The sequence below is a fragment of the Electrona antarctica genome (genome assembly GCF_951216825.1).
Source record: "Electrona antarctica genome assembly, chromosome: 4".
Taxonomy (NCBI): Eukaryota; Metazoa; Chordata; class Actinopteri; order Myctophiformes; family Myctophidae; genus Electrona; species Electrona antarctica.
The window spans coordinates 33,576,535-33,591,646 of NC_136809.1; the positions used below are offsets into that span (position 1 = coordinate 33,576,535).

The window sequence follows — 15,112 nt, forward strand, 5'->3', positions numbered from 1 at the left end:
CTCTCTCTCTCTCTCTCTCTCTCTCTCTGTACATCTGAGCCTCCCTCCCTGCACCGCACGTTGGCTGAGCCAGAGTGCATTCTGGGTAAGCCAGTGGGTGAAGGCAGGGTGTTCCACCACCAGTGCAGTGGGAATCCATTTTTGTGTCATAGACCCATTTATGTGTTGTGAGTTTCTTACAAATGGTCTTTTTTTTTAAAATATTATTTCATAATACTTTCAAAACTCTTCTTTTTTTAAGGCATGAGCAAGGACCCCAACATTGATATGCATTAGGACCCCCATTTAGACATAATTTGGGCCATACCCCATACAAGATAATGCTCAAAATTCTTAAAATATTATATTTATTTATATTAACAGGCAGGACACGTGCACACACACACACACACACACACACACACACACACACACACACACACACACACACACACACACACACACACACACACACACACACACACACACACACACACACACACACACACACACACACACACACACACACACACAGTAGATTTTTGCTGTTGACAAGAGTAGTTCCCTGTGGGTTTATTAAGCTGGTCATTGTGAAATAACAGTGTATAGATGACACTGTTGTTCATCCCTAACTCCATTACTATACTGGTTCTCAAAGTGGGTCTGGGGACACCTAGGGGTCCTTGAGGTGGATCCAGGGGTCCCCATCAAAATGGATCTGTCTGTGGCCAAACACATATTTGGGGATTCCCTTGACATCAAAATGTTTGAGACCCGACTTGTCCTACTGTGTATTCTACTGAAGCATACCACTCAAAATACTGATTATCGCCTCATGTCTTGCACAGCTGGAAACATATCCGAGTGTGAGTGTGTGTGTGTGCGTGCATGCGTGTGCACGACGTGCAAATTATTACAGGTCACATGTTTCCTCTGTAATGCTCTGCAGCTGTTTTAACTGCTGCTAGCTGACGCTGCTGTTCTACTACAACAACACACACACAGCACACACACACACAGATGTGCACGCACACGCACGTGCACACGTCAATTCCAAATGCCTCGGAGGAGGACTTCGGAGCTCCCATTTCCAACTCTTCAGGAAAAAAAACAGAATTCTCACAGAATCGTCAGAGTCAGCATCCCTCTATCGAACTCAATCAGAGAATACACGTACACTGAATGCTAAGCAGCCGCTTTTCAGTGTGTGTGAGTGTGTGTGTGAGAGAGAGAGAGATAGAGAGAGAGAGAGAGAGAGAGAGAGAGAGAGAGAGAGAGAGAGAACTTGGGAGCGGGGTCTTCCTCCGGACTTGAATACAAATAAACCTGTCTGTGTCCAATCACATCAGAGCCCAGAAAAACTCCACACAGAAGCCCCCTGTGTGTGTGTGTGTGTGTGTGTGTGTGTGTGTGTGTGTGTGTGTGTGTGTGTGTGTGTGTGTGTGTGTGTGTGTGTGTGTGTGTGTGTGTGTGTGTGTGTGTGTGTGTGTGTGCGCGCGTCCCTCGCTCTCTCAGCTGGATGAGTGGATGCATGAAACCCTTTGAGACAGATAGACTGAAGCCAATCTAAAGACAGACCCTCAGTGAAAGAGGGACAGAAAGAAAGAGTGCATTCTTTCACAACAGACAACACCCCCTCCACCGCCTCTCTCTCTCTCTCTCTTTAACGTTCCAGCCTGGGTTAATAATGATTTCATCCTGAATGGCACCCCTATACTCTCTCTCTCTCTCTGACTCTCTCTCTCTCTCTCTCTCTCTCTCTCTCTCTCATATATATATAAAGATACCCTAGGGGGCATCCGTGACCTCACGTCAGTCACAGAGTGCTAAATACCCAGTGACACAGAAACAGACCATACATGCGGTTATTCATTCACATGTGCACACACTAAATCGCCACTGTATAGTACATATACCAGCAGTGCACGTATGAACGCATACTTGCAACACACCATGTACATCAAACCATGCAACTGCAGCGCTCGCCGGTGACACCTGACACACACAGCGAGCAGAACCACAGAAACACGTCAGGATCTAATTAGTTCAACCACTTAACCACTTGAAGCCCAGAATTGCCTATTCTGTGCGGAAAACAGACGATCGATTGTTGCCATGCGTTTTGAGCCTATGTCGGCTATTTTGGGTGAAGAAATTTGGACGGAAAAAAGTGGTCAGAGGGTTGAAGTGGTTATGCCCCATTTCTCTTTTGTACATAATGGTGTTTATATTTATTGATGACATGTATTATTGTGTTAATTTGTTATGCTATGTTGAGGAATTGAATACATAGGACCACAATGGCAACAAGTCTGCAGGACTTTTTTGTTTATCCTTTTAGCCTTAATGATTTATCATCATTTATCGTTAGTTTTAGCTTGTCTTAGTTTTAGCTTTTTATTTGTAAACCTATGTAATTCACATGTATACCTTTTGTTTTTCTTTTCCTGATTTTCTGATGTATTGTGATATTTTTTTGATTGTATTACTCGACGACACTGAGAATGAGCTTGATTACTCAGTGTAATTTCGAGAATAAATAAAACTTGAATGAATTTACTGTGCTGTTTACATTTCTGACCAATACAGTTTAAATGCAATCAATCAATCAATCAATCAACAGCAATAAAAAAAGCTGACAATGTTATGAGCGTGTAGATCTGCAAGCTTTGGGGGAAAAATTCGCCTGCAATGCCATGCCCAGAATAGGGACACCAGGGTTCATTTGGTTAAATTGGGGGTCTGTTAAAATTCCGACACACAAATCCCACCCGAAATCACGCTCATTCTCATGCACACACATTCACACAGTGCCATACAAACACACACAATGGCCCTTAGTGGAGCATTGAATAGCTCGCAGGAAGTGGCTGTTTGGCAATTTAAGAAGCACCTCCCATGGTTCACCGACCTCTCTCTACCCCTGTCTGTCTGTCTGTGGTGGAAAAGTACTCATATTTATTTATTTATGTAAAAGTAGCATTACCACACAAACAATATAAAAAAATAAAAGTAAAAAGTCCAAAGGTATTGGCATCAAAATATATACTTACTTACAAAGTAAAAGTTAGAAGATTTAGAAGCGCATCTACACAGCTTGTAGCTGTCCAGCACTTTGACTGGATTAAGGTATTTTTGTGATAATAATCTAAATCGGCAAAGTAACTTGCACTAAAAGTGGAGTAAAAAGTACAATGTCCGCCTCTCTCTGACGTGTGGAAGAACTATGAAGTATGGCAAACAAAATAGAAATATTCAACTACACTAAAAGCACCCCCCAAAAAATGATACTACTTGAGTAAATGTACTCAGTTACTTTCCATCACTGCTCTCTCTCCCACTCTCTCCCTCCTTCTCTGTCTGTCTGTCTGCCCCCCTCCCTCTATCCCTCTCTCTCTCCCTCCATCTCTCTCTCTCTCTCTCTCTCTCCCTCCCTTTCTGTGTGTCTGTGCCCCACTCCCTCTCCCCCCTCCCTCTTCCTCTCTCTCTCTCTCTGCCTCCAGTCTTTCTCTTTTTATCTCTGTCACTCCTCCTCAATCCTCCTCCTCCTCATTCATCACTATGGTCGTCTCTTCCCACGCTCAAGCTCCTGAACTTGGCTACCTCATCACCACCACCACCTTCTCTCCTCTCCTCCAATCACCTCCACCACCACCTACTCTCCTCTCCTCTCCTCTCCTCACCACCACCTTTTCTTCTCTCCTCCCATCATCAGTAGCACGTCAGTAAACACAAAACCAGGGGAGGTGACAGACAGACAGCAGCAGAGCGCATGGAACTCGTCATTCGAACAAGAAAACAACCCACGGTTATTTTTTTGCTGCATGACAACATACAGATCTGTCATCTTTTCAGATACTGACGTCACCCTGTTAGTTTAGACTGAGAACTCAAATGTAGGCCAAACAACCCCCCACGTTTCACTAACAAAGGGCTTTGGGAGAAACAGTGTGGGTGAGTAGGTCATCATTGCACTGATGCAATGATGTGAGAATACCGTAGATCTAAAGCACATCGTTGCTGTCGGGCGGGCAGAAACCTCATATGTCCAATAGTCCATATTTTTGTAAATAAATGTACTAGTTCATCATACAAGAGTGACACATGAACATAGCAGGTGCATTGTGAGCTTGGAGATCGGCTAATGGCAATTCTTTTTTAAATGCTTTTAAAAATAATACAAAATGAATGGTTTTGCCGACAGCAACGACCATGGGGACTGGTGGGCAGGCAGGAGGGAGGTTAGGTTCACAGTGAGACTGGGATGACAAATCTGATGTATGTGTAGGCTGTCAATTACCAACACAACAACATCCACCTACCTTCTGATACTCAGCATCCTCCGGTCTGAAGTCACTGCTCACCGCCTCAAACTGGAGGTTAAAATGCGGTAGCCGGTGGAGCAGATTGACCCACCAGGGTGGAGAATAGTTCACTACAGCCGCCATCCCTCTGGCCGACCTTCTCCACACGCCGACAGCTGTCAGTCAGAGTCAGCCAGTCACTGTGGAGCCCTGGTTCCTCCTCCCTCACACGGCTCACTGTGAACTAAGCAGAGAAAGGAGGTGACATTCACTAGTTGTTGATGTGTATTATTTTGTATGCTATATTGATGAGTTGAATGCATTAGGACCAAAATGGAAACAAGTCCCAGGGGCATTTTTGTGTTTATCCTTTTAGCCTAAATGTCTGACTGTACCTCGTGTCATTTACATTTCTGACTAATAAAGTATTCAATCAATCAATCAAAATGTAGAAATGTCTCTGTTGGTGTTGGGTGCTCATTCAAATTAGCAAAGAAGCAAAATAGGCTGGTAAATTGACAAACTCAAAACGCATCACAAGCTTGTATATCTGCTACTTCTGATATTTTTGTGTGACGCTGCAGAATGATCAAGTATAACCATTCATTTACAAGAGATTAGACTAAGTATGGATATAAGTGGTTTCTGCCTGACAGCAACAATATACAGTATACATATATGTATGTATGTATGTATGTATGTATGTGTGTATGTATGTATGTATGTGTGTGTGTGTGTGTGTGTGTGTGTGTGTGTGTGTGTGTGTGTGTGTGTGTGTGTGCAAACAGAGTGAGAACACCCACACACAGAAATCGCTGTGCACTTACATCACTAGGCCTGCTACTGCAGAGATGGGGATACTGACTGCTGTCATAACTGCCTACTGATGTGATGTTGTTAACGGTTTAAATGGCCGTTATTAATCAACCGCCTCAATGCCAACTAGCTACAGTAACAGCTACTGTACAGCATAGATAGATAGATATATAGATTTTTGTATTTGCATTGTTGTGTATATAGGCAAATTATTAAGTCTATTGCTCACCCCCTTGATCGGTTGTGTGGTGTGTGAGAAACAGTAAAACAGTGCTTGCTTCTCAAACAAGGAAAGGACCCCCAAAATGATCTATTTGAATTATCTACATTCTTTGTCAAAATGTCACGGCTTACATGTTTTTAAACAGTTAATTTTGCTGGGGGCGGGACCCCTGGCGAACCCCCTCTTTGACAACCACCACATTAAAGCTTATAAGCCTCTATAATATACGATATTAAGTGAGATCTTTAGAACCATGTTGTTAAAGCACACATACATACCTCTCCCTCCCTCCCTCCCAGTAGCTCCTGCAGCCAGGCGGAGTGGGCGCTGTGGTGGTCTGCTCTGTTCAGCGGACCACTGGGGGCTTCATCTATTGTCTTCCACAGACTGATCAGCAGCAGCGGGCTTCACAACCGCAGCAAACGTGTCGTTGCAGCGCTGCATGCGGGAAGGAAACACGGCCGCAACCCCCTTCACCACATTGGAAAAAATAAGAAAACTAATAACCTCTCCTTTCACATATTATTATTGTTGTTTTATAGGTCCCGGCTGTATTTTCCTCTGCATTCCCAAGGAGTGAAGCCCGTCACGGTCGATTAGGGGTTAAACTCGTTGACCCGCAATCGTTTTTCGTTCCGCTTTTTGCGTTATTGTTGTTATTGTTCCTTCCTAAACTAAAAATACAATAGTAGTCCGCGGTGCCGTCGTCCCCTCTCAACGGCCAGGCTGTCTGTCTGTCTGTCGTTTTTAATACATTCAGAGCTCAACCAAAAATCACCGTGTTTCCAAAAGCCCTGGAGGACTGGGCTTTGCGGCAGGCAGCTCGCTCTGTCTCTCTGCAAATAGCCTACATCTGAGAGTGTGTGTGTGTGTGTGTGTGTGTGTGTGTGTGGAGAGAAGAGAGAGTAGCAAAATCCGCAGAGGCCACCCCCTGATGGTGAAAAGATAGTAGTGCATGCAGTCGTAGACGAAGTAGGCTTTATTAGGCTACTGTAGCATACACAACAAGTAAAAGTAGCAATACCACCACAATGTAGAAACCACAGTGGATGTTAGTGGTGGGATTTGTGTTCCAGCTACACCAACCACAATATTATTGCTTTATACAAATTACACACAAGAGACCCATGTTTTGGTCTTACAAAAACAAACATTTAATTAGACAGACTCTGAAGTCGACTTGCAATAGAAAAAAATAAAAATAAAATGCTGATTCATTATTTTGGTGACAAGCCCATTGATTGGTTATCATCATATCATTATTTGCCTCTAAAACTGCATAACTGCAGATTGTTGGCATAGGACACGCTCCGTCTGTACCAGACTGCAACAGAGCTTCTGTTTTCTTTAATTCACAGTTTAATATCAACAGTGCATTCATTCATTGGCTGATATTTATACACCCCCAATCTCTCACACTGGTAATGTGTAGGGCTACATTCAACACAAAGACATCTTCTTTTTGACACAAATTTGATTGCAATAAAGAAGGCACTTCTGTAAAGAAAAAACGAAATTAATTACATCAACTACAAATCAAATGACAGATGAGCACATGGGCCCGTTTGTCTCAAGTGATGAAGCATGGCAAGGATCAAATGCTTTTACAGCAACTGGTGTGGTTAATTATGTACTCACTCGTTTCATATAATGTACATGTTGTTGCTGTCAGCCAGAAACCATTCAATCTGCATATTTGATATTTTGTATTGTTTGTTTAATATATAAATGAATGCCCTATTTTATATTTGCTGTTTAGTGTCTTGCTCAAGGACACTTTGACAATAAGCCAAGAGAAGCCAGTGATTAAACCGGGGCCACTGCCTCTTTGAGTAATGTCTTCTTCTAGATGTTCATCTTAATGACTCATTGCAGTGCAGTGCAGTGCAGTACAGTACAGTACAGTACAGTACAGTACAGTACAGTACAGTACAGTACAGTACAGTACAATGTTGCACAATGAAGGTGGATCCCGTGAGTCCATTTACAATGTCAATAGTCCTGTGGTCAGTTGTACATTCTGCATATAATCTTCCGATGGGTTTCCAGATTGACTTTTGTGTGACATTGTAGTAGGATGAAGTAGGGCATTCATTTACAAAATAACAACAAAAAGTTAAAATATGGACATGTAAGAGGTTTCTGCCGACATTGCAAATGGCCACAGAAACAGAACAGCCTGATTCATACGATTGATGGCATCTATGTAAAGTGCTTTGGATAAAAGCTCTATATGTACCATTAACCATTTCCGAAAAAAGCCGATCTAGATCAACGGTAGGCTATTTTCAGTTTGCGACACCAACATCATACAACAGAATATAACTTAAGCAAAAGTAAGAATGATATCAGAATAACAATGTGCATGTAAACACACACAGCTTTTGCTTATTGGGCTGCACAGAACACTCAGAAAAAACCCTTCACATTTTTCACTGTAGAAGCCCACAATGCATAGAGCCCAAGTAAAGCCTGGTTTAGAAGCTCAGAGCTACAAGCAGATCTAAATCTACAAGCTCCCAATGCGCATTTGCTTTGTGAGCTTGTAAATTGGATATTTTCAGTGCACGACATCAGTTGCACAATTAAGCACAGTAGGACAAAGTTGCTGTCGGGCAGAAATCTCGTATCCCCATGTTTCAAATGTGTATTTGTTTTGTATGCCCTACCTTATAATACAGACCCACAAGTTCATGTGAGCTTGTAGATCGGCTATTTTAACAATTTTAAAATGTTTTTTTTTTAAATAACAATAAAAAAGTAACTGCTTTGGACATCGTTTCAGTCGGGTGGAAACCTCTTATGTCCAAAACTGTTTCATTCTCATCCATTTCAGGATACGAGCTTGTTGCGACTGCAGGTTGCATTTAATAATATACAACAGGTCGTTTCGAGGAAGCAATCTGATTGGTTGAAACAGCATTCTAGCCGTGGTTCAAACGAGCACCACTCCACACCTAATCAAAACAAATAATTCAGCTGCTCTGTTTTCCCAGAGCGCAGCAAACTCGGTGGCTAGGCTAGCTAGTTTCTTGGGACATTTGTGGTCGTAGTGACTACATCTGTCATTAAAAAAATGTTTTTTCAGCGATTTTCTTAGTTTTAAGGGTAACTGTTGTATAATTGCAATATTACACGAGAGGGTGTGGTTTAACGTGATTATTGCCACTTCAGTGATGCTTGCAGAACTTGACTACGTCTCGTTCCTGACCGCATCACTATCGTGGCAATAATCACGTTAAAACACACCCTCTCGTGTAATTATTACACGATTTAAGCAATATTACACTGTAATATTGCTTAAATTGTGCATTTCAGTCAGTCAGTCACCCCCAGTCATGCCTCGTGACATCATCAGGGATGGAGATCCCTGATGTCATCAATATTGGTCAGCAACTCTACATCTGACCTCAAACCCTTAGATCTCCACATATGGCGCTGACCTGTTCCGACATTCCATATGTTGATCCTTCCCCATCCATCCTTTTCCTCTTTGATGTCTCCCTTTTGACCGATACCTGTCCATTTAAACTCTAGACGGGCCTGCCCCAAAGTTATTAGTGCAGCTGTGCCCGGCAGCCGGCGAAAACTAGACCTAACATTAAGGCCCGAAAATTAAGGCCCGGCCCTACCTGGGCCCTCATCAAACCCTGTACACTCAAGACACTGCAGATATGTTGATCTGACCCTCCATTCCAAAGCGCCAGCGCTTGCCCAACAGTCTGCTGTCACCCAGGCGGATGTGTGCAGTGCACGTGCCTCCCTGTTACCCTATTGTGCTGAATATAAGACTATATGTTTTTTGCTAATGGAAATATCCAAAACAAAAAAAGGTTGTATTATAATCGGGGACTAGACTATTTGACATTCAGTGTTCTTTTTCCACAGATGATTCTAGAAAAATGGGGGTCGTCTTATAATCAGAATCGTCTTATATTCGGCACAATACAATTTTTGAAGAAAAAAGAAAAAAGTTTGAACATGGAAATAAGAGCTTTCTGCCCGACAGCAACGGCATACAAGTGTTCTATTCCATTGTATGCTTGGGAAGGTGTGCTGCTTCCGGTGGCAGAACGTCAGCATAGCACATGCCATCGATCGCATGGAGTTCAACTTTGTTAAACCGAGATGCTTTTGATGCCTCTGGCATGCGTTGGGCCACTCCCCTGCCATCGTGCATGTGTGACCGTACCCTAAATCAGCCTAAGCCTCAGAGGTCACAGACGCACTCATGTCCGGAGTCCTAGAAGAGTAGCTTTTCTCTGGCCCTCAAAGGTCGTGAAGGTGACACAATGATGTCATCAGAATCATCAGAGTCCATTGCATTTGCAGCTCTGGGTTCCAGCGCGTCGGGGGGATGTGTTTGGCCTGTGGGCAACACACCACAGTTAGAACTAGAACTAATGGGATAAGGATAACTAGAATTGAAAAACACTTTAAGTGAAATAAAAATAAAAAACTGTTGTGTATTAACAAAACAAAAACAAACAAAATCATAGAATCAAGAAAATGTAATTAAGTTTGTCTTTGTCAAACATTTTCAAAAATAGCAGATCGACAAGTAGTGTGACGCGTCGTGAGCTTGTTGATCTGCTATTTTTGTTATTTTTTGCTCCGGACTAATCCATATTACAATTTAAAAAAAACTAAAAACTAACTCTTAAAAAAAGGGGAAAAAACTAAACCATTTAAAAAACATATCAAAAGGAAACAATAATAATAATAATAATTTGATTGACGCAAAACTTGTAACAGTTACTAGTTATTATGCAAACTTCTCTGAACCAGTACAAATCATCCCACCCTCACAACGAGCCAGACTGCACAGAATGCAAACTAAAGTATTTGGAGTGGTTTTGCCTATTTCATATGTTAAATATTTGTTGTGTTGTATCTGACTGTAGTTCAGTCCACGGACGTTGGAAGATTGTGCCACTGTGAAGAACCCTGGTTTCAGACAGATAGAAATATACATACACAATGGAAACAAGTCCCCAGGATCAGTTTGTGTTCTCCTTTTAACCTAAATGTCTGACTGTATTAGCCTTGCGTAGCTATACTAATTTCACTGCGTGGGGTAATATGCATCGCAAAGGCAGATGAAGGCTGGCTATGCGAGGCTATGACTCTACCACGTGCTGTTCTACATTTCTGACTAAACACTTTCCCTCCCTAACACGACTTACACGAGTTAATTGACTGTAGAACAGCTTCCCTCCCAATAACGAGTTACACGATGGGGTTTCCATCGGACAGAGTGGGATAGGTGACGTGTTTTGATGACATCACAAAAACATCCGTCGCACTGGCATGCAAAGGGTTCTGAGAAATTGAGGCCCAATGCATTACAATGGCGGCGGTGCCGCGCAGCGTGCACGTTCCTTCTCCGCTCTGTTGTTGTGATCGCCACTTTGGAATAATTTTCAACACTACGACAAGCGATTACACCATTTTAAAGCGGATTTTCATGACAATCAACGATCAAGTCAGTGCAGTGGCTCTTCAAAGGTTAGTGAAAACTAGGCAGGGAGATCTGGAACACGATTGTTTAATCTGTCATTAAAAAAAATATGTTTTTTTCAGCGATTTTCTTAGTTTTAAGGGTATTGTATAATTGCAATATTACACTCGAGGGGGTGGTTTAGGAGCTTTGGGAACTCGCCCTGCGGGCCCTCTCGTGTAATATTGCTTAAATACAACAATGTAGAAATAAAGGTCCTGTATTCAACATTTATTTGAGTAAAAGTAGAAAAGTATTAGTACAAAATATACTTACACTATCAAAGTAAAAGTACTAGTAAAAAGTGTATATACAGTATGTGTGTGTCTCACCTGTGCACTTTGAGTGGGCTCGTCTTGGTGCTGGAGTTGGCACGAGGTTTCCCAGTGAAGAAGGCATAGATGACATGGAGCTAGAACACACACACACACACACACACACACACACACAGACACAGACACAGACACACACACACAGTAAATGGCAGCAGTAGGCAGTCAGTGTGTGTTTGCTGTGTTCTTATACATGTCATTAATGTCACCTCTCTGTTGTGACACTGCAGCGAGCCAGATGTCCCCTGAATACAGACTGTATCATCGTCAAGGCAACCGCATCCAGCTCACCCTCCGCAGGGGAAGTGACCTCACTACTGCTCTGTGACAAGCTGGCCTGAAAAAGGGACACAGGAATGTTTAGGGCAGTGATTCTCAAAACCTTTAACAAAATGCATAACAAATCTCAATTTGTTATGCATTAGGCCACAGAGCCCCACAACTCTGAGCAAGTACTAATTGAACCAAATGCACTCTGAGTTACCTGTAAGGGTCCACTTGGTTCCTAACTATGAATAATTTAGCTGGGGAGCCCCTCGAACCCACTGAAGAACCCCTCACTTTGGTGAGAAAGAGACGAGACAAGAAAGACTTGCGCTCCTTTAGTGGCAGCAGTGGCCGAACGGATTGCGGAGCGGTCTTGATACCGGAAGGTCGCCAGTTCGAATCAGCGGTCCGACACGTTCAAATTACCACCGCTGAAGTGCCCTTGAGCAAGGCATTGAACCAGTACCATGAAATGTTCTATGAGCAGGGCCTGGCTGGAAACAAGTTATTGAGCTTAGCCCAGATACCCTGGGTAAATATAGTAACTTTGCTTTGCTTCGCTTCCTTGTGAGAAGTAGTCAAGCACACTGATAAGGACCCGGACATACAGTATGTGCTGGTGAAGGGTGTATTCAGCAAAAAAGAAAAGAAAATCGCTGTCAGGCAGAAACCTCTCTAAATTAATGCCCTACTAATTTGGGCGTTGATTTACAAGTAGCGCCTACTTGATCATACTACAGCGTCACACAAAATTATCAAAAGTAGCAGATCCACAAGCTCAAAATGTGGCATGAAGCGACGCATTTTGAGCTTTTCGATCTGCTACTTTTGATCATTTTGAATTTGAATCCTGAAAAGTAACAGTTGTGGGCATACAGTATGAGGTTTCCTCCCGAACAGAGACGGCATATTGTAGAGAAGAAAGTGGAGAACCACCACTGCAGGTCATCAAATCAAAAGGACTAATCGAATGCTCTTTCCATGTCACAGAATCATTATTCGTCTTTATTCAGCTGAACGAACCCATAAAAAAAAACACACCATCAGATTCAATCACATAAAGGAAGGTTGAACACTCTCCATACAAATGTGTTATGAATGAAATCACTGACATGTCTGGGCAGCATGCCGTGTTCAGGGTGTCATGACATTCTGAACGAGACATGTTGCCACATCATGTCTAATATACATAATTACTACATTTAACTCATGTCAGTCTGACAACACAATGTTCACCAGCTGTGCATGTGTTTTTGTGTGTGTGTGTGTGTGTGTGTGTGTGCGCGCCACATGTGCATAAGTGATCTGGGAGAGTACTAGAATCCAGGATAGTAGAATTTGAGAAATAGATTTTTTTTGTTTTTAAGATATTGGTGTGTTTTTTCTTCTGCCTTACTTACTTAATCCTCTTCGTCCCAGGTGGGACATAAGGCCTTAACGATCTTCCTCCATCGGGACCTGTCTTGTGCTGCATGTTGTGCCTCGCCCCATGTCAGGTTCATCTCGGCTACCACAGTTCAGTGCCAGGTTATTTTGGGCCGACCTTTCTTCCTTTTCCCTACAGGAGTCCATCCTAGAGCGACCTTAGGTATACGATTCTGTGCCATCCTGAACACATGCCCCAGCCATCGGAATCTGCGGTGTTTGATCTCCATCACGCTGTTGCACTTGGTCATCCAGTGTAGCTCTTCATTAGATATCCTCTCAGGCCAGAAGATTCGGCAGATTTTCCTGAGGCATCGGTTGTGAAAGGCATCGATCTTCTTCATATCCCGAGTTGTGACTCACCAACATTCAGATCCATACAGCTCACCAACTTCACATTGCTGTTGTAAAGTCTGATCTTGGTTCTTACAGTGTACCGTTTAGACTTCCAAATAGATTGGAGCCTAACAAAAACACTGTGAGCCTTCCTAGCCTTGCTCTGATGTCCTTTTGTGTTGCATTCTCTTTGCTGATCAGACTTCCCAGGTGTGAACTCTTCTACACATTCAAGAGGGTGCCCGTTCACAGTGATTGGTGCACCTGGAGTGGAATTGATGCACATCACTTGTGTCTTAGAAGTATCGATGTTCAACCCTGTTTGTTCAGCAAACATGTTAAGCCTGTCAGTTTTCTCCTGCAGATGGGTATATTTTGAGGAGAGCACTGCAAGGTCATCAGCAAAGTCAAGATCTTTGAGTTGAGAAAACAATGTCCACTGGATGCCCCTGGGTCTGCATGACCCAGTCGATGACCATCAAGAAGAGGATGGGTGACATGATGCACCCCTGCCGCACATCAGACTCCACGGTGAACCATTCGGATGGTTTTCCATCAACAAGGACACTGCACTCGAAGTGACGATAGAACAATTGAGACCATTTTGGGAGGAATTCCGTATGATCTTGCGATCTTCCACAGGGTGTCACGGTGCAGTCAAATGCTTTCCGGAAGTCGAAGTTGATGCAGCATTCCATTCTATGCACTGCTCAATGATGTTTTTCAAGGCAAAGATCTGGTCTGTGCACCCCCTCTCTTCTGAATCCTGCCTGTTCTTCTCTCAGGGTCTGATCAACGGCGGAATCTATTCTGCCAATTAGGATCCTGCAGAAAACCTTCGATAGTATCGACAGCAATGTGATCCCTCGCCAGTTGTCAGTTTTGGTGGTTTGTTCATACTGTTAATTGATATTATATAGTAGCTTGACAGGAAATGGGGAGAGAGAGGTGGGCAGCGACACGCAGCAAAGGTCGTTGGGATTTTGAGGACCATTTTCGTATTCACAATAAAAATGTCGTTTTAGGGTTAAAAAGGATTTTGCTCTGTGCATAACTGTAGTTGTCTTTTCCAGAAAAGTGGCATAAGCATGGTCAGTTTCTCATAGCTTAATTTGATTGGTCAGCAGCAGATTTGAACCGGAAACACATATACAGGCCAGAAGATTCGGCAGATTTTCCTGAGGCATCGGTTGTGAAAGGCATCGATCTTCTTCATATCCCGAGTTGTGACTCACCAACATTCAGATCCATACAGCTCACCGACTTCACATTGCTGTTGTAAAGTCTGATCTTGGTTCTTACAGTGTACCGTTTAGACTTCCAAATAGATTGGAGCCTAACAAGAAAGGTAAACTACATAGCTTTCATTACTCTGTATTGTCCATAACACCACTTGAGCCAACCCAGAGGAGATATTGAAGCATCAAAGAACCTACCCCAGATTTTTTCAAAAGTAGCAGGCTTTCTCCTTACATTGTACAGTATCTTTTCAGGAGTACAGTATGATGAAAGCTCATTCAGCCAGTGTCTCTGTGAAGGTGAGTTTTCAGATTTCCAGTTAACCAAAATGATTTTCTTCGCAGCTGTACTGGCGAGTAATACAAAATATTCTTTGTTAAAATTTGTGTTGATCAATTTAACGTCACCCAATGGATCATGTGTTTTTCCTCTTTAAATCTGTTGCTGAGCCAATCAAAAGAAGCTATAGGAAACTGACCCGGAGCAGGAAATGTTCTCACCTTCTGGAAAAGGAAACTTTTTTCAAACTTTGAATTTAGGCATTTAGCTTAATCCAGAGCAATTTAGCAATGTAAACACAAGGTACTGAAACAAATCAAATGCATAGACAACTACAGTGACGCACAGAGCCTCTAAGGAAATTATTCATTGGAGTTAGAATTAGGATTAAGTGGGGTTAGAATTAGGATTA

General features: G+C 42.7%; 2 protein-coding genes across 4 annotated transcripts in view; both read right to left on the reverse strand.

Annotated features, from left to right (window-relative positions):
- LOC306921871 (protein tweety homolog 3-like) overlaps positions 1-4,523 on the reverse strand; it is a 52,272-nt gene extending 47,749 nt beyond the window's left edge. The window contains exon 1 of the mRNA XM_079499173.1: positions 4,302-4,523. Coding sequence (XP_079355299.1) covers positions 4,302-4,427 — 126 coding nt within the window. The 5' untranslated portion in view covers positions 4,428-4,523. The remainder of the gene's footprint in view (positions 1-4,301) is intronic.
- Positions 4,524-6,466: 1,943 nt separating this feature from the next.
- iqce (IQ motif containing E) overlaps positions 6,467-15,112 on the reverse strand; it is a 30,256-nt gene continuing 21,610 nt past the window's right edge. For all 3 annotated transcript variants that reach the window (XM_079499171.1, XM_079499170.1, XM_079499172.1), the window contains exons 18-20: positions 11,364-11,491; positions 11,155-11,234; positions 6,467-9,690 (exon numbers count right to left, since the gene is read on the reverse strand). In XM_079499171.1, coding sequence (XP_079355297.1) covers positions 9,566-9,690; positions 11,155-11,234; positions 11,364-11,491 — 333 coding nt within the window. In that variant the 3' untranslated portion in view covers positions 6,467-9,565. The remainder of the gene's footprint in view (positions 9,691-11,154; positions 11,235-11,363; positions 11,492-15,112) is intronic.